Source organism: Pelodiscus sinensis, chromosome 1 (assembly GCF_052426305.1).
Source record: "Pelodiscus sinensis isolate ZL-2025 chromosome 1, ASM5242630v1, whole genome shotgun sequence".
Taxonomy (NCBI): Eukaryota; Metazoa; Chordata; order Testudines; family Trionychidae; genus Pelodiscus; species Pelodiscus sinensis.
Window position 1 is genome coordinate 121858111 of NC_143052.1, and position 25480 is coordinate 121883590.

The 25480-nt window shown below is 41.7% G+C and overlaps 1 protein-coding gene across 2 annotated transcripts in view; it reads left to right on the forward strand.

The window, feature by feature from the left end:
• Positions 1 to 7344: 7344 nt before the first annotated feature.
• The window catches only part of STK38L (serine/threonine kinase 38 like), a 61391-nt gene continuing 43255 nt past the window's right edge, over positions 7345 to 25480 (forward strand). Inside the window, exon 1 of one of the 2 annotated variants that reach the window (XM_075899022.2) lies at positions 7345 to 7583. In XM_075899022.2, coding sequence (XP_075755137.1) covers positions 7493 to 7583 — 91 coding nt within the window. In that variant the 5' untranslated portion in view covers positions 7345 to 7492. Of the gene's footprint in view, positions 7584 to 7861; positions 8200 to 25480 lie in introns of those variants that run through there. The other variant, XM_014575773.4, reaches the window with a different exon arrangement.

Here is a 25480-nt window from a genome sequence, read left to right on the forward strand (position 1 = left end):
CAGAAGACCTTTTTGGAAGATCATAATACTCAAAACTGTATTTTTTAAAGATCTTCTGCTTGTCTTTTTAAACCTTATTACTTTTTTTAATGCTGTGCTAGTTAATCAGTTGATTTTCATTTGAAGATTTAAGTCCAAAATTTATCTGAAATGGAACAGAATTGTTTCCCTCTCAGTTCTACTTCATTAGTGAGTCTGATGCTGCATAAAGTTGTTAACTATTCTGTTAGCTGGTAATCACTTTTTCTTCTCCTTGGGAGACAGTGATTGTGCCAAAATCAATATATTCTAGTGTGTGGTTGTGGTGTATTAAAAAATGAAAGGTCTAGTTATATTATTTATGTTGTCAATTGTCTTGGTGTGAGGGAAAATAGAACAAAGGTAAATCTCACAAAACACCAGCCAAGAGGAAAAAGAACAACAGGATGTTTGCAAGCTTAGTGTTGAGAAGAATGCTTGCATGAGTTTCTAACTGTGTCTCTGAAATCTGGGCAAAGCTGGGTGAAAGGAAGAGAATGGCATCCTCCCAGTCTCTTCTCAACTCCAAACAAGCCGCTCCTTATAATAGATTATGCAGATCTTATTATGAATCTTTCTAGACTTTTTCCAGGCTTGACCTGCAGAAACTTCAGATGAGCTGTGCGCATGCATGACTGAGGGTACAGCTAGACTACAAGTTTTTGTTGGAAAAAGATACCCAAAACGCTCTGCATCTTGTGTACCTTTTTCTAATTCTTTTGTCAGAAGAGGCTTTTCCGATGTTTGGCCCGTCTAGACTGGGACAAATGTCGAGGAAACCCCCTCTTTCGGAAGCGCCCTTCTGCCTTGTAGACAAGGAATACAGGAGCTTCTGAAAGAGCACATTTGCTCTTCTGCAAAAAAAAAGGAGAAGAGCAAACGTGTTCCCTCTGGTATCCTGAGCCCCCCTCTGGTATCCTGAGCATCTTGGTCTCCTGGCATCTGGCCACTCCTCCTATTGTTTGCCTCTCCCCCCCCCCCCCCCATGTCCCTTGTGCCCAAGGGGGAATTCTTTGTGCTCCGTTCACATTTTTTCCTCACCTTGGGTACGTCTACACTGCAAGGGTTTTCCAGGATACCTCCAGTATCCCAGAAGAACTCCACCACGTCCAGGGAACACATTTGCTCTTCTGCTTCTTTTGCAGAAGTGAAAATGCGCTCCTTCAGAAGCCCTGTCTTCCTCATTCCATGAGGAAGAAGGGATCTTCTCAAAGAAGGGGATTTTCTGAAATTTGTCCCAGTGTAGACAGTCCAAATTTTGGAAAAGCCTCTTATAGAAACAAAATTAGAAAAAGGTACACAACACGGAGCACATTCTGTGTAGCTTTTTCCGAAAAAAAAAAAAGCTGTAATGTAGACCTAGCCCTTGAGTGGAAAAGTACCAAATCCAAAATGGGTTCAGGATCAGATGGCATAGTCACCTGTTTTTGTAAAACCAACCACAGTTTGTTCTTACAGGAAAAACCAAACCATTCACGGGTTATTGAATTGATCACCAAGCCATTAAGTTCCTAAAGTATCATTAATGACTTTTACTAAAATACTTGAATTAATAAACCAGGTTCCCACTTAATATTTCTAACTCCATATACAAGAAAGATACATGTACACAAATAGGATAAGCAGGTTACAACTTTTAAAATGACATGTCACATGACATACTTCACATCAAACATCTTTATTCATAAGCCTATTTTCATAAAGTATGTGGGGGGATGACAGAACACTGTGGCAACTTTGCATTTGTTGAGTTTTGCCTATTGATATTAGTTTTGGTGACACAACTTTGCAGTGTAGACATACCCTAAGATACTGTTCCTGTTCAGGGATCTGTCATGCACTGAAGTTAAAAGGACTATGTGCTGGTTTAAGGGACCATATGGAGAGATAACTTTGCGGAGTTAGGACCTTAAAGTTTATATTTATAGGAGCAATCTCCCTGGCATTCACATCAACACTCTCTGCATTGCCTCAAATGATATAATTTCAGAATGATTTTGGGTGGGTTCTCGCAAGAAAACACTAGCAGTTCAAAAATTTCCTACCTGCAGTTTGCCTCTTTGACACACACCTAGAAGACGCAGTGCAATCTACACTGCACAAACTGCCTGCAGTATTGGGAGTAGTGCAATCTATGCTGTGAAAACCTCCTGCAGTTCTGGGGTTCCTATGTGCTCTGTATGGAACAGTCACGGAGCAGCATGACACAGCACTGACTGCTTCCCTCCCCATTCCCATCACAATGCACTGAAGAGTTAATGAATGAAGGAGCCCAGGAGAAGCACCATCCATGCAAGCTGGACATAAGGGAGTAGATATCGTGCTGAAGCTGTCAGGATATATAGAGCTGGTAGGAGCTAGGTAATGAAGAGGGTTCTGGAGGGCTGGGTGGAAGAAAATGTATGTGGCAGGATGGGAAAGATTATGGAGCAAGCATATAGGAAAGCCAAGACCTATTTATCTGTATGTACATTTTGCCTTCATCTACAGTTGAATTTTCAAGCTGTAATTCCCACCCCTACTTTGTGGATGAGCAGGGGAAGGTCAAAATTTAGAACCCTGACCAGAAACCATGATTTCTTCTTTTTCATCTATTTTTAAAGGGGTTTCTGACTCATGGTGTTTGTTTGAACTCTTAGGGATGGCACTTCTGCATTGGGTTTTGATCTCCCTCTCTCAACACACACATACATAGTCATGTGGTTTCATTATGGAAATGGGCATGGACCTGCCACTATAATTGTTGTCTCCTTGGGTTTCTTGACAGGCTAGGGCTCTCTGCAGAGACAGCCTGTCCATTGGTGCTAATTCTAGCCTCCTCACTTAAGCTCCCTTGCAGCGCAGCTCCATTGGAGTCATCGTGCCTGTCCCTGGGACATTGGCATGTGAGGAGAAAGGGGCAAGTCTCATCCTCCCTCCCCCTCCTTCTGTTCTAAAATCTGATTTGTCAATTTTATATGTGTTCCCTTTTTTTTATTGTATCCCTTTGGTATATATGGTCATGCCAATTTTCTTCCACAATTTGACCTGAGGAAGTGGGTCTGGCCTACGAAAGTTCATCATCTAATAAACCATCTTGCTAGTCTTTAAAGTGTTGCATAGTTCTGTCTTTTGTTTCATTAGGAAAGCTGTCACAGCCTGAGGATGTATTTTTTTAACTAATTTTCAATGGCCCCAGGAATGTAATAATGTATATTCTCTCTCTGGCCTGGAATATTCTTCCCTGCTGGACAGCCTCCTTCAAGTGGCTCATGGACCTGTAGAAGAGGCTTCTGTATGTTTTGGATTGGGGGTTGTGGAGTTGTGAGAAACCCCCAACATGTGAGTAACAGTTGATCAGGAACTAAAATAGACACACGCTTCAAAGGGGTGGCCGAGTTAGTCTGTAACAGGAAAAACTTAAATGACAAATAGACTAGTAGCACCTTAAAGAATAACAAAACATGTAGATGGTATCATGAACTTTCATGGGATCAACCCAAATAGACACATTAGTCAGAGGAGCAGGGAACAGGATCTAACAAAGTTGTGTCATTTGGTTTGTTTACTTTTTGCATAAATCTTGTTCTGTTTTTAATTTTTTTTAAAAATCTTAGGAGCATGAAGTCATGTAGATGGATGCAGGTGGAAGACAGGTTGAAAACAGTGATTTTTAGTAAGGGAAAGGGAGAGGTTCCTTGTGGTTTATGGATGCTGTTCCATTCACAGAGTAGTGTGGCAAGAACATGGCGCTAATGAGTTGTGGTGTGCTAAGGAAGGAGACAAGGGCTGACATGTGGATAGGGGCAGTGTTGGATAGTCCTGAAAGAGAATAAGAAAGATTATTCTTCATAATGAATACAGTTATCTAAAATATGTTGGTATTTTTTATTAAAGCAGTTCTTTAATACAGATTTTCTTCATTCCACCATCATTTTCTACCTGGGAGTCCAAAGCAAAAGTCTCTCTCTTTCTTTTTCCAGTATTTTAAAAGACATGTGCTGACTATATTTCCTGAGTAACAGAGCTTCTTAAGACTACATTACAGTAATTTAGTTATTTTGGTAACATTTCTGTACAACAACCTATATGTATACTAGCTTAAGGAAAAGACCATGCACTAAATAAGTCTTCAGCAGGTCCCAAAGGATTTTCTTCAAAGAGAACTCAGGAAGAGGAATATTATCAGAGACGATGATGTTTAAGTGAACTTTAGTGTATGAAAGTTATAATCACTTAGAAAAATAATCAAATTTGTCACATCTTAAACTCCTGCATGAAGAATTTGATATTCCTGTGCCAGGAACAACAAAGTTATGTTTCTTTGAATCCCATTGCAGAGGTGGAAGCCAAGCCAGCAATTACACTTGCTTATGAAGCATTTCCCCCTACTTACAAAGGAAAAATGTCATTTGGATTGCTTTTAAAACTGGCAAAACATTGATTTTTTTTGGAAGGTTTCTTGCGAATTGCTAAGACATTGAGGATATGAGCTTATACTTTCTAAGGTGACTAAAGTAATTTCCTTGATATTTTGTTAAGTTGAATGATTTACTTTTGTTCTGTAGAGGCTATGAACACATGAGCAAGGTTTTCGTGTATCTAGATTTCATTAATATAACAATCTCTGCTCTCAGGAAAGTACAAACTGTGGGAAGAGGTAAGAACTGTGCATTTCTAATGCCATTTTTGTTGTGGTTTACTTGCTGTTAATTGGATTGTCTTTCAAGTGTCTGTTAAAGATTTCTAGAGAAATAAGACTGGCATTTTGTATTTTGTCATCAGTCTAAAGATATACAATAAATAAATTCAGGGCTCAGATTAGGAGACAGGATAAAAAGTCCATCTTTCTAAAAGCTTGTGGTTTGTTTGCCTAAATATGAAGCAAGATCCTGCAAACAATTGTGTAATTTATGCACGTGAGTAATAATATAGAAATTATTGGGATTAGTCAAATTACTCACTTAAGTGTCTGCAAGAGTAGACCCAAGATATGTTTTAACTAGTTCATTCAAATATGAGACATTGGGTGTGAGACATAACCACATGTGCTCTTTTGTAAATGTGCACACACTACCTATTTATGTGAACAGGATCTACCTTCATGATTTAGATTTTGAGAGACCGTCTCCTATATGAAATCTCAGTGGAGTAGCCATGTTGTTCTGTAACTTTAAAAACAATGAGTGATCTTGTGGCAATTTAGAGACTAACCAAAATATAGAGAATCATGAGCTTTCATGAGCAAACCCCACTTCGTCAGTCTCCTGTATGGTTCATTGTGGTGCATTTGTGATCTTAAATATTTTTTCTTGCTTCCTGTATGGTTTGGATCCTGCAAATGCCCATATGCTTAACTTCACTCCCATTAGTAGTCTCATTTAAATTAACTGGAGTAGAGTCAATCCCACTGCGGGAGCAGGTCCTAGGTGCTCTTTGCAAATGTAAAATTCCAAAATCAAAACAAAGCATGCCCGAGTTTCAATGGAAAATTGTAAATGTTTTCAAAGGGAGGCAAAAATAGGAGAACTGAAATAGTAATTGCTTTATCTGAGTCAAGCTGATGTTGAAATCAGAAGTTTATTGTTAAAGGTATTTTAAACAAGAATTTAAAATTCATCTAAGCTTTTTCATTATATACTTAACAAATTGTGCTTTTTCTACAATGAGAGGGCTTAGATTTTATTTGTTTTTGTAGCCAAATGGACATGTGATGCATTGGACCATTAGCTTTTTCTTTTCATTTAAAAAAAAAAAAAAGCCTCACCACCCTCCTTTCAAAACTCAGTAATTTTCCACTGGTGAAACAACTGTTCAGTGTCTGCCATCTGCTGTGCTGGCAGAACCCAATGGAGCAGCAGCAGCAAGTTGGGAACTGTAATATCATGCTGTGAATGTTCATTCAGCTTTCATTGTCACAGCTGGTGCTCATCTTTTACACTAACTCCAGCATCCTTTAGGTGATGACATTTGAAGGACATTAGCAGCAAAGTATTAAGGAGGTGAAATCTAATTGGTGAGGGGAAGTTGATCACAATAGATAGCCCTATCCAATATTTTTTTCTAGAAGAGCTGTTTTCTAGTCTCCTGTTTCTTACCATCATTTGTAAAGATTTTTAAAAGACTTCTGCCCACAAGGGACTGCTCTGGGAAAATACTGCTACTCCGGAAATATCAGGTTTCTATTTTGTATTTGCTGACTTCTGAGAACAAGCCTTTTTCTTTCTTGCTGATTCTTCTGAAATTTCATATCTACTCATCCAACGTAAGTAAGTAGGTGTCATTTTCTGCTGAAAATTAGAGAGTGCAACTTCTCCATTTCCAGTCCCTCCAAAAAATCAAAATCAAAATGTACTGATTTTTTAGACTTTTGACATGTCGGACCAAAAACATTTCCAAAAACCACATTTCTGAAAACTGATTCATATAGATTTATCCCTATGATCAATCAGAGATTGTTGAACTCAGTTACTCTGCCCATGCAGATCAGCTTGGACTGTAGGATCTCTGGGACATGAACAATACCTTGAAGTGCAGGTAGCACATTCCTCTCGCTACGTTAATAAATAAATGAAACGGTGACAGTTGAAATGGGTTGGGGTGACCATATTTTTGTGACTGTCCTGATTTTATCGGGACAGGCTATTTGGGGCTTTGCCTTACATTGCGGCTTGTTATCCCCCACCCTCCCCCCGCCCTGATTTTTCATATTAACTATTTGGTTACTCTAAATGGGCCAATTAAATAAATCCTCCTGGATGAGCAATGAAAGTGTACAGGATCTTAATGAAGGTAAAGGGTTTGAAGACCACAACATTTGGTCCATTAAACCTAAGGTACAACTGTATAAGGGGCATGTATTATTTTAAAGAACCCAACGCCTGACCTACGCGCCCCTATTTTGAGACCTCTCTGCATTTCCCAGTCCTGCGCTGGGCAGTTTGCGGGGTTCATCAAGAAGTGCGGCTTAAAAACCACCCCCCCAAAACCGGTGCTTGGGTTGTCTGAACGCAGCAGAAACGCGGGCCAGATCCGGGGCGGGTGCGGAGCAGCACCGTAGCCCTTCGGCGGCCAGTGGAGCGAGGATGAATGACACGGGCGGAGGGGGCTGGCGCACGGGACGTTCAGAGAGGGGGCGGCCGGAGACACAGGCGGGCGAGCCCCCGGCGCCGCCTCGGGACAGGGCGCTGGGCTGCAGCCAGCCCGGCCGGGCGCGCGCCGTCCTGTCAGGGGAGCAGCGCCGGGGGCGCGGCAGCAGCTGGCCTCGCTGCACGCGGGCGAAGGGGGGGGGGGGGCAGGAGAGGCGCAGCGCGCGCGGCGGGAGAGCGGCGAGGACTTCAGCGCGCACGGGGCTGTCACAGGCCGCCCTCGCCTCACCCGCCGCCAGCCAATCGCCTCCCCGCTCCGCCGGCGCCCCGAGCTCTCGCGAGAGCTGGCTAGTAAACATCCCTCCGCTCAGCGCCCTCCCGCTGCTGCCGCCCTCCCCCCTGCCTGCATGAGCGGCCCAGGGGAGGGAAGGGCGCGCGCGGAGCGGGGCTGCAGCGGGCAGTGCGGGGACGCGGCAGCCGGCGGCCAGGCGCAGGGAGGTGAGTGCTGCGGGGCGCCCTGGTCTCTGCCCGGGGACGGGCCCTGCAGCTCCGGCCGGGGGAAGGCGCCTCTGCCTGGCTGGGTGCAGCGCGATGGATCCTGCATTGGGGACTGCACGTACCCCCCCCCCCCCCGGCGCGCGCACACACACAGCCCCCACCGGCGCGAGGCAGCGCTCGCAGCCACCTTCATTCCCCGCCAGGAGGGTGTCGCGGCGCGCGGCTGCTGGAGCGAGACCCCCCCCCCCCCCCCGCGAGGGGACAGGACGAGAGGGATCCGCACTGGAGAGGAACAAAGCCTGGCCTGGCCTCTCTCCCCTGCCGCGGGGCCGGGTTCCCGGGGGCCTCTGCGTGAGGGGTAATAGAGACATGCGGGGAGGTGAGGTGTCTCCCTGCGGGCAGGGTCTTTCTCTGGGAAGGAGCGGCCCGGCTGTGCAGTCCATTGAATGAGCTGAGATTTCTCTCTTTAAAAAAAAAAAAAAAAAAAGTGTCGAGGGAGGTTTTAAATCTTACCGAATCAGCCACCTCAAAAAGTCATCCCCGCCAGAGGGAGAGCTGCTCAACCTTCTCACTAAGGGGTTCTCCCTGCTCTAGACTTCAGCTTTCAACTTGGCAGGTTTGTTCTTCGTGTTCTTCCCCCTCCCACCTCCCCGTGCCCGAAATCCTGAGGCTAGTTAGAGTCTCCAGCACTTGAGTTGAAGGACAGTTTTTAAATGAAAGACTTTTACAGCAGAACTCCTTTTTCAGTAGTGTGACAAGCTTTAAAATCCTGCCTTTAAAATTCATCCAGATTGGTGACAGATACTCCCCGAAAGGCTGAAGGGTAAACAGATTTTTGGTTTAGGAATATCCTGTCCTGTTCTGAAGTGCCAGATGAATCCCTAAGGCTGAACCATTTAAAAAAAAAGAGAGAACCGGTTTATATGGCCAGATCAACAACCCATTGAAGTTAGTGGGAACCTCTTGCTTGACTTCAGTGGGTTTTGGATCAGGCCTGTAGCGTGGCAGTTTTGCTTCTTGCTTGGTTTGTATTTTTAACTGAACTAAAGTAGCATTGATTAGGATCAAAGTTAAAATGCATGCAGAAGTAAGAAGAGTCTTGTACATGCTGTAAATCTTGTTTTAAAAAATCTTAAATAAATTAACCTTTGGGTTAGAACAGTATATTTCAGATGCTTGCTGTCCATTGTTCTTTGTCTTTTGTTTTAAATACCTTGTTTTGGTGTAGACTGCAGGTTTTCAAATTGCCTGACTGTAGATAAATCTTGTTTTGGAGTGTATATCACATTAAAAATATTGCTTTGATTTGCTGTGCATACTCTATGATGCGCCTCTCACAATAAGCAGAAATGTTAAATTGTTGCCTCCTCTCCATTCCAGAAGTACAATGTGTGACAGTTTTTATTTAGAGCAATAACACAAGTGCTTAGACATTTTACTATCTATCTTAGTGGTGAATGTTGGCCATGCTCTGTTCTCTCTAAAATTGAGAGAGGTTATTTAAATATGAAGCTGGTTGACAAACTTCTGAAACTGTATGATGACAGAAGTATGATAAGCCTGTAAATGATTGGGGGGGAGGGGCAAGAGTTCCTTCTTTAAATACAGTATTCATCAACATAAAGAGTGCGCTGTAATGATATGGTAAATTATTTGATTTTTATCCCCCCCAGAAGAGGTTTTGTGTATCTTAGGGTAATGATAGTTGACATACGTCAAACATACACAAAATCACTTAAAATCTTCTCTCGTTACTTACTCATTTTAATGTACAACTATATTTAGAAAAGATGTGCCTTCAACAGTAATTGTATTGCAGTACTATAAAAATACGAGGTTGATAAATAACTAACAGAAGTTAAGTTCTTTAAGATGCACTATGGCAAGATTTTTAAAAGGGATTGATAACTGCATCACTATTAAAAACTGTATTAGCTGTGCAAAGTAAAATAACAGTGAGGGTGATTAAATCTTCTGGTTCAAGGCATAAGCTGAAGTTCTGGGAAGAATCAATTCCTACACCTGTATAACACAGTACACTTGACAAGGAGAGGGGTATACATCTCAGGGATGTAAAATCTCATTTAACTGGCTAATTCTTTAACCAATTAGCCATATTGTTTAATGGGTTAACTGATTAAAAGGGGTGAGCAGGGGCAGCCCGCCCCCCCCCCCCCCCCCCCGCCCACTGCTGGGCTGGAAATCCTGCCATTCTCTGCTACAGGCAGGGCTGCTCCATCCCGGGCTCAGGCAGGACCTACACCATCTGGGACACTGGAGCAGCCCCTGCCTGTGGGGTACCCTGGAAGGGGCTGCTCTGGCTGGCCAAGTTGCTCCACAGGCAGGGGCTGCTTTGGCATCCCGGCCAGAGCAGCCTCTGCCTGCGGGGCACCCTGGCAGGAGCTGCTCCTGTCCCTAGCTCCAGCGGTTAACCAATCCTACAGATTTCACTTTTTAGTTTGTGTTAACTCATATGCAGTTCAGCCAGATAACATCCGATTTTTAGGAAATGAATGGAGCTGAACTTAATGTTGTTGCTAACAGCTTGAGTCAATTACCAGGTAACACTACTGTTACTTGGCACACTCATTCTCCAAGCACGTTACCAGTATTAACTCACTAAACCTTACCCCACTGCCTACAGAGGGAAAGAGCATATGCTGCCATGAAAAGGCCCACTTACTGCCACAGTTACTCCACTTTCCCTGATAGCTATGTATGGTACTTAGGCACTTGGGGTGTGTCTAAACTACATGGCTCCATCGATGGAGCCATATAGATTAGACTGATGGCAAAGGGAAATGAAGCCGCAATTTAAATAATCGCGGCTTCATTTAAACTTAAATGGCTGCCGCGCTGAGCCGACAAATAGCTGATCAGCTGTTTGTTGGCTCAGTGCGCTAGTCTGGATGCTCCCGCGCCCACCTGGAAGCCCTTTATCGACCTCCTCGTGGGATGAGGTTTACTGGGAGTTTGATAAAGGGTTTTCATGTTGGCAGGGGAGTGTCCAGACTAGAGTGCTGAGCCAACAAACAGCTGATCAGCTGTTTATTATTTAAATCGCGGCTTCATTTCCCTTTGCCAAACAAACAAATCTACATGGCTCCGTCAACAGAGCCATGTAGTTTAGACACGCCCTTGGAGATGACATGAGGGGAAGGCACAGGTATGCCTAGTATCTCCTAGCAAGTCTGGTTCTTGCCTGAGTAACCTGAACATTCCTTAAAGGGAGTTACACAACCAGCACTGAACTCTTCCCCCTCTAGCTCCAAAGGAAAGAAGACAGGACTGACCACTGGATTTAAGACTTCTTGCTGCACACTCTCTTTCTAAGACACTCTGGAAGGGTATTGGAAGGAGGAAATGCCCCAGCTATAGTAGTCAGGTGAATGTGGTGGATCCCAAGTTGAAATCTTCCTCTGAGGTTTTTGTGACTGGGATGGGAGAGAAAGAGGGAGACTCATCTCACAATGCAACAGCTCCTTAAAAATAAAACAGTTGTGAAACCCAATCCCAGCCCGTCTGACTCACTAGAATCTGATCGGGGTTAGTGCAACTTGAGCCCAACATCGGTCCAATCGTGAAAGTATTGTCTGGTCCACCTAAAAATTTGATTTAGTTTTAGTATGTGGCGTGACAGTAACATACACTGTTTTCATTCATAACTCTTTGGGTAACATTAACCCAACTGTATTTTTTGAGATAGTCACCATTTCTTGAGGTTAAAGGCCAACGAGTTGCACTGCTAGGCTCTGCAACTTGTGTGTGGTGTTATTTAGAGCTTGGTGATGCAGGAAAGAAGAGTAAGTGAACTCAGTTACAAGGTGGTGACGTGTGTGCATATAACACACATTTTTATCAGCCATAGTTGTGGAAGAGAGAAAACAAAGTCTGTGTATGAATGGTGGTTCTGCTCTGAAAATGTAATTTGCTCAGCATCGAACTCTTGCACAGAAAAGTCAGAGATTTTTAAGATGAAAATGAGCTTTTCTACTGGATACTGAACAAGCAGACAGCATTGAAAGAGTTGGCTGTTACTAAGACATGTGATGGCCAACTGTTGACACAAGCTACCCTTTAATGCAGTTGTGACTCTTAGTTTGCAGATGTTTGTTTAGCAAATACACTCTGAAGGAATTATTTCCTAGGACTGGTGTCTTTTCTCGCAGAGCAGCTGCGTGTCCTAGAAAGCAACGTGTGTTCAGCTGCATTCACACTGTTAAGAGAAGTTAACAGGGGAAGGGAAGAAGGAATTTTCATCACTAGCTTCACCCTTTTGCAACGTCCTGCACGTACACTTTTATAGCAAGGTTTTCTTTGCCCTTGGTTGCCCAGCTGTGGTGGTAGAATGTTCTGACTGAACAACTGGCACAACGTTCCTCATGATTGACCTGTCGTATTTCATTTCTGTAAATTGAAAGTTTTCTTGTCTCTAAAGAAACTTTCTCCTTGCTAAATTAAGCTTCCCCTTTGTGCTTAAAATAATTTGTTCCTTTCATCACTTGAAATTCATCCAGGTATGGCTCTTGGTTTCTGATAAATTTATAAAAAACCCGAGTAAATCTGCTTTGTGCATGTGTTTGTGAGGAGGAGAGGGAATCTCTCATACATTCAGGTACACTAAAAAAAAATTAAAATGGCAAACAGCTGTTTAGAACTAGTTTTAAGGCTTATTCAAGGCTAAGTGTTATGGTCAGAATAAATCACTCAAAACTGTCTTGTTCTCTTCATTCCCTTCAGGCCACTGTCAGAAGACAGGATGCTGGGCTAGATTGCCCATTGGTCTGATCCACTATGACTGTTCTTTTGTTCTTATATAATAACCACTGTATAGGAAAACAGAATTAATGGGATTAAAAATTGACTTGTATTTTTCAAAAGTTTGTATGAATAAATACGGGGGATGGAGCTGTCCAATTTAGGATTATAATATCCTCACCTACTAATCGGTTTGATCCCTTAAATCCTTTGCATGTGAATCTTCCATAGCTTCAGCATAAGTTCTACAAATGGGGTGAAATTGTAGACCCAATTAAGTTTAATGGCAACACTTCAACTAACTTCAGATAAGAGCAGGATTTTACCCAAGATCTGTTACTACTCCGATTAAGTTGTTCAGATATCACAATGAGGAGTTTGGTATAAACACTATTCCTTGATTTATTGTTTTGTACTATGGGATCAAGCCACTTTGTGTTAGGTGCTGTTAAAACACATTCAGAGACTCAGTTCCTATCCTGAGAGCTTACAGCCAGCCTACTGTCTTGCAAACACTTGTTTAACTTTAACCATGTGACTTAGTTTCATTGGGAATTAATCATCTACAATGGACTTGGCTTGTTTATATAAAAATTTGTTTCTACCAATTTCCTCTTTATTTCAGGTTGCCTTTCTGTTGTTTTTTAGTTTTGATAAACATGGAAGTTTTTTACACTTGGTGGCCCTATTCAGATGGTGTAAAGTTAATGTGTATTGTCATAAGTCTTCACAGAGTGTGGGCCTCAAAAGGATACCAGTGATTGCCAAGGAGGGGTACATCTACACAGCAGAGCTGAAGTAGGAATAAACTACGCAAACTGAGCTACATCAATTGCGTAGTTTATGTCGAAATAGCTTAGTTTTGCTTTTGATGCTGTCTTCACAGCATGAAGCTGAAGGAAGAATACTTTTCCTTCTACTTTCATTACTCCTCTTGAAACCAGGGTTACAGGAGTCAGAGTAAGAAGTCCTCCAGCTTGAGATTATTCCTAAATAAAGGCTGGCAGTGTAGATGCACAGTTATTTCGGAATAATGCCACTATGCAGACATAGCTGAAGAGAGTGGGATACAATCACATGTATTCACACATTTTCAGTTTTAAAAATAATTAGGTTCCATTTAATCTCATGACAGTATAACCATTCTTGACTAGCTGATTGAAAGGATTTTATTAATTTTGGAGAGTCAGAGATAGCTTGCATAATTAGCCAGTTTATAGTAATTTTAAAAAGTGATGTTTTGAATGCATATAAGATTTTAAAAATCTAATTTATTTTTCATGATTTATACTGTTTACTTTTGTCAGATCTGGCAGAGAAAGAAAATAGCTTTGTTTACATTGCAAGAAAATATTTTATTTTGCTTTATTTTTAAGTTTCCATTGGAACTCTTAATTTCTTTTCTTTCTTTTCAAACATTTCCTGGAAGACTTACAATGATATGTTGGGTTACATTTGACCTGATGGTGTATCTTCTACATGCTTGAGAATGTCTTTCTTCTGGCCAGAAAATTACAGGAGACCATGAATGGGGTTTAAATAGGCCATAACTTTATTCACTTAAACGAGGGTGGGGAACTTTTTTTTTGGGTCGTGGGCCACTGACTCATAGAAAAATCAGTCAGGAGCTGTGCAAAAGTGAGAAGGAGAAGCAAACCAAAAAAGAAAAGCATCTCACTGACCCATGCTTTCCTCATACACCAGGCTCGTGGATTTTGTGGCTCACCCCTAGGCTCTGGGGTGGGGTCAAAACGAGGGGTTCAGTGTATGAAAGGGAGCGGGTTGCAAGGAAGGAGGCTTGGATTGTGGGGTCTGGGTGGAGGACAAGTGCAGGAGCGGGCTGGGAGGGGAGTCCTAAGTCTCAGGGGCCATATCCAGGCAAGGCTGGGGCCGCACCCTGACTTAAACTATCTGGAAATAGTGATAGAGATGTAGCCGTGTTAGTCTGGTGTAGCTGAAACAAAATACAGGACTATGTAGCACTTTAAAGACTAACAAGATGGTTTATTAGATAATGAGCTTTGATGGTTTATTTGATCTGAGGAAGTGGGTCTGGCCCACAAAAGCTCATCATCTAATAAACCATCTTGTTAGTCTTTAAAGTGCTACATAGTCCTGTATTTTGTTTCATCTGGAAATACTCATCAATAAATCATATAGCGAAGGCCATCATTACTGCCTCAGTCGTTTCCACTTATTGGGAGAGGGCTGACAGCAGCCCTCTCTTCTCAACTTGGACCCTGCCAGCCTGGAACCTAACTGCCTTCCCCTCATATGAGGTAAAGCAGCTGGAAGAGGAGCAGGCTTCAGCTCCCAGTTGTACCAGAGATGTTAGGAGCTCTGAACCACTTCTTCCGCAGCTTACTTAGGGAATGCTTTCCTCTTAGCCCCCTTCCAGTTCATTTTTAAATAATAATAATGTCTCTTCTCTAACAAGTACCTACACCGGACACCTGCCACATTTTTAGTTACTTGCTTGCAGTACATTAGCCTAACCTCCCTGATTCCTGCTGATTTTTTTTTTTTTTTTTTTGCCTGCCTGCCTGCCAGCCAGCTAAGGGATCACCAAACAGAGTTGGGGTAAGGACATTAGTCCAGTGGTCCCCAAACTGGGGCCATGGAGCATAGAGGGCTGTGCTGGCTCTGCTTCTGGCCCAGCTCCTAGCACCAGGCTCGGCTATCAGCTCAGCTGCAACTCCATTCCTGATTGGGAGGGTGTGCGTGCACAGAGGCATGGACACATTCCATTGTCGGTCAGGGGAACGTGGGGAAAAGTTTGGGCACCACTGCTTTAGTCCAAAAAGCACAATGTTTTCTTGTCTCCATAATCTAATTGCTTTTTTGTGAAAAGTAGTCTAGCCATAGACTTCTAAAATGTCACCTTAAAAAACTGCTGCTGGACAATGAATGATGACAAAGTACTGTACCTTTATGTGGAGTATTCAAAATATACTGGAGGAGGGAGCTACAGTGCATCTATATCTGCCTTGTCCACAGCTGAAGTGTGCTGGATGAGATTTTGCAGTGACTAAGGAAAATCTAAGTGCTTTTTTTCCCCTTGCCCTTTGCTTCCAAGGCATCAGAGCTGGGTTTTACTGCAAAAGCGTTGGTTAAGTAACACTTCTAATGGTAAAGTAAATGATTTCCAGATATTGCAAACTAATAAACCACATTCAGTGCAGTGCAGATTATATTCCATATTTGTCTTGGATGGAAGGTCTGACTTCTGTCTGGAATGATTAAATTTGTTCTTTGGGTGCAGCTTCCTTGTATTCAAGGGTGGTGATCATCTTGTCAACAAAGCATCTGATTTACAAGATGAAGTCATTTACAATAAGTAGACTTTCCATATACATATGAAGTGTTATTTTGCACATGACCAACTAACTTCTGCACCTGCCAGTGTTTTTCCTGGGGTATTCTCCCTTGTGTCTATACATAGAAGAGCAGGAAAGGTTCAGGAAATCTGTGTGTGATTTTTTTCCCCCCCCCCTCCCCCTCAGAATCCTATTTCAGTATATGATGCAAAACTTAGCTAGACAATATTATTTAAAGGGAAAATTGTATAATTACATTCTGATACCTCCAATGAAGATGTACTGTGCCAACATGAGAGTGCTCTCCCATTGACACAATTAGTCCACCTTAACAAGAGGCAGAATCTATTTTGGTGGGAGAACATCTTCCCCTAATTTAGCACTGGTGTGCACAGCACTTAGATCAGTGTAATTTGTACTCTTGAGGGGTGGCTATTTCACATCTCCATTGACATAATTTATGTTGGCTTAAGCAGTAGCATAGACAAGCCCTAAATCTGGGTTGGGGAACCCAAGGCCCGGGGGCTGGATGTGGCCCCCGGCTTGCTTGGATCTGGCCCCTGAGGCTCCAGGCTCCCTACTTCCCAGCATTGGGGAGCCCATGCTGGCATGCCAGCCCCCCTGCCACAGGGCTGGAGCGCACACAATCTGCTAGCTTGGGACCCCTTCAGTTCTGGTGTATGAGGGGAATGTGGGGAGTGCCTTTCTCTCTCTCAGTTGCTAGCCTCATCTGTGAATGTTTGGTTTTTGTTTTTTGCTTCTCACTTGTGTGCGGCCCCTGACTGATTTTTTTTTCTTCTATGGGTCAGCAGCCCCTGGCCCAAAAAGGGTTCTCCACCCCTGCCCTAAATGAATATTTACTGAAGAAGTAGAAGTATTTAAAAAACACTTGGGAGGAAAAAAAGAAATACTATTACTGTTTTTAAAATCTCCAAAAGTTCTATATGGGTCAGGTTAGTTACTCAAAGAGAACAGCTGCTTTCCAGAAAAAAGTCTGGTCTGTTAATATATGGCCAAGTCTTGCTCATGTTAAAATCTATGCCAAAATTCTCAGTGGAATCCCCAAATCCTTTAGTGGGAACAGGATTGGAAAAAAGAGTATTTTTAAAAAGGAAATAATAATCTGCATTTTGATCATGCTTTTAAAAGATGATATACAAAGGAGTCAAATGATCTTTTTTGTTTGTGTATGAAATCTAAAGAGAGCCTTAAAAGGAACATGTTAAAACATAACTTTTAAATTTATTTCTAATGTAAAAAAAAGGCATATTTGTGCTTTCAGATCCTCAGGCTGTTTTTTTGCTGTAGCAAATTTCATAGCCATGATTAAATCTCCTATTTTGGGAGCAGTTCACTAAGCACCCAAAATTCAAAAGGACTGAAACCTTCCTCATAGGACACTAATTCTCTCTGCTATCCTCAGTATATTTCTATCTGCTTAGCAAAGCTAACTGTACTAAGATTATTTGTGCTATTAGGCTTTTGTCATTTCAGCCAAAGAATGTTCATGTTAGTTTTACCAGTGATCAAGTTCCACCATCATTGACCCAAATTGTACTTGTAGTACCTGGAATTTAGTTGAATTTCTAACAACCAAGGTCTGTTTCAGTCAGTGGGGAATGAAGAGAAATAGTCTGATTTTATTACATGACCTGTACATTCAGGTTCTGAATCTGCCACCATCTGGTTCCTCTTAAATTTAAATTACCCAATATCCTAAAGTGAAGTACAAGTTAAAAATAGTCATTTAACTGTTTGATGTGAGTTTTGGACTAAACATTTCCAGGAAGAAAGCCAGTGAATGCAAGGCCACTGTGAAGTCACTGCTGTTCTGTACTGAGTACAGGCAGTCCCTGGGTTACATGGATCCGACTTACGTCGGATCCCTACTTACAAATGGGGTGAGGCAACCCCGCACTAGCTGCTTCCCCCCAGCAGACCAGGGAGATGCGAAGCTAGCGCCCCCCCCCCCCCCCCCCAGCAGACCAGGGAGACGCAGAGCGGCTTTTCTCAGCAGACACCTCAGCTTGAGAATAAAGGACTGAGGGAAGAGAGGTGTGGGAGAATAAAACTGAGCTCTGGAGAAATGTTTGGCTAGAGTTTCCCCTACAATATGTACCAGTTCCGACTTGCATACAAATTAAACTTAAGAACAAACCTACAGTCCCTATCTTGTATGTAACCCGGGGACTGCCTGTATGTGCATGCTTTGCTGCTGCCCCAAAATGGTTTTGAACACGGTTTCCATTGATGTTTCAGTTAAGATAAATGAGTTGGCATTATCTTGATAAAATATCACTGCATTTCAAACAAAATCTTGTTAATTCAGTGACTGTATGTGGTTCATGATGTAGTTGGAATGTTTTTAACTGTCTCTGGAAGAGCATGAGAATCTGCTGCATAATAGCAGCTGCTAAAACGTCTGAGCCCAAGAGAGTGGTAGAAGCAGATGGAACTCCTCTGGAATTAATGCACTTTCATTGGTGAAGAATTTGGCTCAGTCTTCATTTAAACTCTTGATTTTTTTTTTCAGTCTCCTCTTATTTAAACTGTATAGAGCTTTATTCTATCTTTCTGTTTTGAATGCTAAATCATATGAACGACCATAGACACTTAGTTTTGTTTCTTTTAATGCATGCACAAACTTCACTTTCAAATGTGTTTCCTTTTGAGAACGTGGATGTGTTGCCAGAGAAATAGTTTGCCTCTCCCGAAGGCTCAAATATTGACCTTATTTCAGTTCTTAGCTGTGAGCAGCTGGTGGCATCCGGGATTATAAAGATTCAGTTTCTCAACCCTTTCTTTCTGAGTATGTAGTTTTGATAAATTACACATTTTGCTTCATGGTTTTTAAAGATTAAATGAAACTTTTCCTTTCTTTGTACCAAGATTTAAAATAGGCTCTCTGTGTTGTACGTATGCATAATGACTTAGACAAAGCATGGCCATGTGACTATGGTGAGCAGCCTGGCTCTCGGGCCGTGGCACTGTATACAAAACATAAATACGTGGAAAGAATACTAAAGATTGGGCCTTGAAAACTGGACTTACACCATGAGTTTAGTTAACTTAATTTTCCTTTATCTCAGTTTCCTCCTCTATTAAATGAGACTAGAAAGCTTTATCTTCCAATGTGAAATGCTTTGGACTCTATATTTGTCAAGTATTGACATTATACCATGAAGTCAGAGGAGTGTGAATTAGCAGATCTAGGTTCTAGTCTCAGCTCTGCTATAGACATACTGTGTGATGCAGGTGTCTCTAGCCAAATCCTACCCTAATTTACACCTGTTTGACTACAGGATTTAGCCCTCTCAAGATCTGTTTCCTGAGGAGTGAAATGTGGATAATACTACTGATCCACCCATAGAGATGTGCCGTATGGCACTGATAGTTATTTTTGCAAAAATAGCAAGTAGTCTAGTAGCACCTTAAAGACTAACAACACATGCAGATGGTATTGTGAGCTTTTGTGGGCACAACCCACTTTTTCAGATGACGGGAGTGTTGGAAGTCATCTGAAGAAGTGGGTTGTGCCCACAAAAGCTCACAATACCATCTGCATGTATTGTTAGTCTCTAAGGTGCTACTAGACTACTTGCTGTATTTTAAGTTTTTCCTGTTACAGACTAACTCGGCTACCCCTCTGAAATTTTTGCAAGGTGCTTTGAGATCTTTGGATGAATGACTCTGAAGAAATGAAACATCTGCAGCCGAGTAACTCCCAAACCGGGTCAGTTCAGGTATTTTTCTGACTTTAATGCAAAGAATATTCAAAACAAGAATAAAGCAACTCAGAATTCTTGTCAACAACTTTCAACAAGCTGAGAAGGGTGAGGACACACCCTTGCTCTAGGTTGCTGCCACCACAGCAGCTTCCTCTTTGCCTTTATAGCACCACAGATGGTCTTAATTCATTATTCTGAGGGTGTTGGGGGTGTGGCAGTACCCCTTGACTTCAAGTGGTTTCTGTCATACATGGTTTTCAGTTTTGTTCAAAGGCTTTCAGAATACAATTTGTTCCACCGCTGCTGAGAGTGCATGAGTTAGAATAAAATCCAACTCCCTTTCCTATAGCTGTGTTGATGTCTAAGGATGAAGATGGTACAAATTAAATTAAAAAAAAAAATCTTTGGCACTAGACTAAGCAGATTAGACTCTGAATACAAATACAGAGCTAATCTGCTGAGTAAATAAGCATCATGTTCATGCAATCACTTTTCTGATCCTTTTAAAATAGTTTGTAGTAAAAGTTATAATTCAAGCACCCTTTTTTTTTTAAATAAATCCCCTAAGAATAATCATAATTTATACAGCTTGACTCTGATTTTGGAACAGCTCCACACTATCAGTCTTAATGTAGTCTGTTTGATAATGTGGCTTGTTAAGTCATAATGCAGGAAGGGAAAATGGGGCAAGCTCTATTCTGTGATGGAAAATAAAAATGCTCATGCTGGCTCACCAGTTTAAAAATACAGCACACTATATTTGTGATATAGTTGCACATATGTCTCTACAAGGAAATTTGGAAAATATCTAGGTGTCATGTATTTAGTATTATTTTAAAAGATCTGATTAAAAATATCTAACACTAAGGGCTCGTCTACACTGGCCCCTTTTCCGGAAAGGGCATGGCAATTTTTGAGATCGTAATAGGGAAATCCGCGGGGGATTTAAATATCCCCCGCGGCATTTAAATAAAAATGTCCGCCGCTTTTTTCCGGCTTTTAGAAAAGCCGGAAAAGAGCGTCTACACTGGCCAGATCCTCTGGAAAAAAGCCCTTTTCCGGAGGATCTCTTATTCCTACTGGCCAGATCCTCCGGAAAAGGGCTTTTTTCCGGAGGATCTGGCCAGTGTAGATGCTCTTTTCCGGCTTTTCTAAAAGCCGGAAAAAAGCGGCGGACATTTTTATTTAAATGCCGCGGGGGATATTTAAATCCCCCGCGGATTTCCCTATTACGATCTCAAAAATTACCATGCCCCTTCCGGAAAAGGGGCCAATGTAGACGTAGCCTAATTGTTGGCTTGTGAATAAGAGTATGAAATGTTGATTAAAGAGACATTCAGTTAGATATATTTAACTGAACTCCTGGTGGCAACATTTTGCTTTTAGCCAAGGGAAAATGTAACAGTAACGGGAAATGTTATTGCCAAAGCTAACTGGTCACTTGCATTCAATTGTTAATATTTGGAATAGTTCTTTTCCTTTCGTAATCTTTTCTTTATTTCACTATATGAAGCCAGAGTATGTGTTCATTCCGTGCTCAAGGCACTTACGTAATGCACATTTTTCAGTGTCATAATTGCTTATCTCGCTCTACCAATAAAATATAGATATGCCCCAACATATACAAAGATGACTTTGATGGAATAGGCATACAAATAATAGCGTCCAGCAACTGCAGTCAGATTTGGTGCATTTGCCAATTAGGTCCTTTTGCAGATATGGGCTAAAACATTCAACCCAAGATAAAGCATCCACCTAAGATAAAAATAAGTCTTATCCAGCCAATTGAAATACTATACATTATTTTAAGAGACCTTTTAAAATGAATTCCTTAATGATTCCTCATAATTTTTTCTGTTAGGAATATCATTTCTCTACCTATTCCAAACATGGGGAATCAGAGGCACCCCACAAATATTTTGCCTAAAGTCAAACAGGAAATCCGTGACAGAAGTGAAAGTAGAACCCAAATCTAAGTTACTTAATATTATTTCCTCTGTCTTAACCACAGAATGTTTCTCTTTGTATAGGCATAATATGAAGCTGAAGCAGGGCTAACTTTTTAGTTGTTTCTTAAATGCTAGGATCTGCAATCAGGATCCAAGAACGTTTTTATTTTTGCTGTACGGATTGTCCAACTTTGATAGCTAGTGGATGACTTTCTGCACTACCTTTACAAGTAAATATGCTATTAATGTCAATGGGAAATTTGCCAGGATGAAGCAAATGCATAAGAAGAGCTGAAGAAGGCCCTTGGGAGTGGCTCTTGCCGTCGTCATAAGTAAAACGTATATTCTTCCCAGCATTGCTTGCATTAGTGACAAGCTTATTAGCGAACACTGGTTTGTTTGATCAGACTACCAAGATCAAAACGTAAGACATGTCAAACCTGAGTGCACGGTGGAGGCTTCTGCCCTATGTCAATATCACGGTTTCATCTAGCTTGTCTGTGGGTAAACCCTGAACAGCAATTCTATTCTAGAAGAGTTTGGCAATAAGTCCCATTTCTACAGTGGGCTGAGCCATGATCCCAGATGTGAACGTGCCTGATATCTAGATTCAGAATCCAACCTTGCGGCCTATGTTCACTTACTATTTTTTCACCAAATTTCTTACTATCTTTGTGTTTTTTGTCTTGTTCTTTATTCAGCATAGGATTTTTTTTCCTTTTGCTAATATTTATGGAAAATGGTACATTGTAGGCATTTTATCAAGTACATTAGATCACTCTGAATACAGGGCATATTCTCTTCATTATTGCTCTCTTTACCATCTTTGTCATCTGTAAACTTTATCAGTAATCACTTTATATTTTCGTACAAATGATTGAAAATAAACTCACTTATATTCTTTAGTGATAGAAATGTAGCCGTGTTAGTCTGGTGTAGCTGAAACAAAAAACAGGACTATGTAGCACTTTAAAGACTAACAAGATGGTTTATTAGGTGATGAGCTTTCGTGGGCCAGACCCACTTCCTCAGATCAAATAGTGGAAGAAAATTGTCACAACCATATATACCAAAGGATACAATTAAAAAAATGAACACATATGAAAAGGACAAATCAAATTTCAGAACAGAAGAGGGCTGTGGGGGAGGGGAAGGTAAATGTCTGAGAGCTAATGATATTAGAGGTGATAATTGGGGAAGCTATTTTTGTAATGGGTAAGATAATTAGAGACTTTATTCAAACTTAAGTGTAAAGTGTCGAATTTAAGTATGAATGACAGTTCAGAGGATTCTCTTTGAAGTGTAGTCTTAAAAGGCCTTTGAAGCAGGATGCAGGTAATCAAGTCGTTGAGACCATGTCTTTGCTGGTTGAAATGGCAAGAAACTGTTTTTTCTTTGTGATCCTGTCTAATATCTGTTTTGTGGGCATTGATCCTTTGGCAAAGTGTCTGAGACGTTTGTCCAATGTACATAGCAGACGGACACTTTCGGCACATGATAGCATAAATTATATTTCTGGATGCGCAGGAATATGTGTTCTTGATCTTATAACTCACTTGGTTAGGTCCAATAATAGTATCAGCAGAGTGAATATGTGGACAAATATGTGGCAACGAGGTTTGTTGCAAGGGAAGGTACCAGGGTTGGTATTAGTGTGGTATGTCCTGTGGTTGTTGGTAAGAATCATCTTGAGGTTAGGTGGTTGTCTATAAGAGACTATGGGTCTGTCTTCCAGAGCCTCTCGGAGTTTAGTATCCTGCCCCAGTATAGGCTGTAGTTTATTGATAATGTGTTGGACAGGTTTAAGTTGGGGGCTGTAGGTGATGACAAGTGGTGTTCTATTGTTGGTTTTCTTGGGTCTGTCTTGGAAGTAGTTGGGTTTTGGTATTCGTCTGGCTCTTTCAATTTGCTTTTTTATTTCTCCGGGTGGGTAGTTGAGGTTTATAAATGCTTGGTAGAGATCCTGAAGTTTCTGGTCTTTGTCAGTGGGATTAGAGCAGATGTGGTTGTATCGAAGGGCTTGGCTATAGACTATGGATCATATGGTGTGTTCTGGATGGGAGCTGGAAGCATGTAGGTAACTGTATGAGTCAGTGGGTTTTCTGTAGAGAGTGGTGTCTAATTTTCCATTGCTGATTTGTACTGTGGTGTCCAGGAAATGGATCTCTCGTGTAGAATGGTCCAGGCTGAGATTGATGGCGGGGTGTAGGTTGTTAAAATCTCTGTGGAATGTCTCCAGTGATTCTTGGCCATGCGTCCAGATCATAAAGATGTCATCGATGTAGCGTAAGTAGAGAAGGGGTAAAAGGGGACGGGGGTTGAGGAAACTTTGTTCTAGGTCAGCCATAAAGATATTAGTATACTGTGGGGCCATGCGTGTGCCCATGGCTGCGCCGCTGATCTGGCGGTATAAGTCGTTTTCAAAAAGGAAATAATTGTGGGTGAGAACAAAGTTACGTAGGTCTGCTATCAGATTGGCAGTGGTGTCCTCTGGGATACTGTTTCTAATTGCTTGTAATCCGTCTTCATGTGGGATGTTGGTGTATAGAGCTTCTACATCCATGGTGGCAAGGATGGTGTTATCGGGGAGGTTATTGGGGATGATTATTTTCAATCCGACTGGTTCATTGGGCAGTATGTTCACATTATTTGAACTTCACATTTTAATTGTATTTGTATTTTTAACTGTTGCAGAGCACCTAGAGCTTGGAATTAAGCAACCACCTTCTGCTCCTTTTCCCTCATTTTTTATGTACCAAGATGGTGGCTAAGGCTCTTGTCCACACCTCAGCATGTGGCAGTCATTTCACTGGGAAACACATTAGCGGAAATATCGAATGTGAGATTAATTTAAAGGAAAATGCCATCCATTTGACTGAGCTGTCTCAAGGGCAAGCCAAAGACTATGGACTGAAGTCCCACAGAAACAGACCCATCCCAAACCTTAGCATCTTCCAGTCTAAGACCAAGTGTACACTTAAAATTAGATAGAGATAGCTATATTGTTCAAGGCCATGACAAAATTCATGCCTCAAGCACTGTATTATTTAGAACTAACCCTCATTACACACCTAGCTAGATTGATGGAAGAATTTTTCCATCAACATGGCTACCCACTCAGATAAGTCTGTTAACTGTGCTGATGGAAAAACCATTTCAATGTAGGAAGCATCTGTATTATGGTAGCATTGCTGCAGCCTTGTTCTGATAACTCTTATAGTGTAGACATAGCCTTGCTTTAGTGCAAGGCAATTTTTTGGACCTGTCCGCTCCAATATAGCAATGTATGTGTCCGTAAATGTATTTAAAAAAATCAAAACAAAACCGCTGCACACACTTCTCTCCCTGGGGGAAGGACGAGAGGACAAATGTGTGACAAATGGCTGGTGATGTTACTTAATGTGCTCAGATACTACAGTGATGAGAGCAGTATAAGAAGCTATACAGAATATAATAAGATTTCTCGCCGCCCAAGCATTGGAGAGATCAAAGATTAAAAGCAAACCTTGCTAGGGATGCCTGTGGACTCTCTGAAACAGATCTGAAAATAAAATTGGAGTCCATTCACCTTTCTGAGCCTGTGACAACTTGTTGAAGAATGTCTTTGCTTGTGATGGTGAACATAGCTACAGTGCTGTTGTCAGTAAGAGTGCAAAATTAGATTAATATTGCCCTTGCTTTTATACTGTACAGTTAACCTGATACTACAGCAGATTGGAAATGTTTTCCCTTTGCTGCTGCCTTTATTGCTTTAGGGACCTTACTGCTAGTCTCATGGTCCCTTCGTGAAATAATCTTTCTTCTTCCTTCTGTGGTATCAGGGGGCTGAATCCAGCTGTATGTGAAGCAGCAGGGAGGAGCTCTACCCACCACATCCACCTCCACAGGTCCAGGCACTTGCAAGGCACCTTCATGCACTTGTGTGTACTCCATGTTTCATCTGTCCAGCAAGCTCTAAGCTCCTGCTTCTGCTTTATGCACTAACAACTGGCTCCTGCTCCAAAAATCATAATCTGTCAGCAGTGGAACTTCAACCAGCTCCCAGCAGCTTAGTTCTATTTGGATTCATAAATCTTAAAATCCAGAAATGACCATTAGGTCATCAGTTCTGACCATCTGTATAACAACAACCACAGCAGCTCATC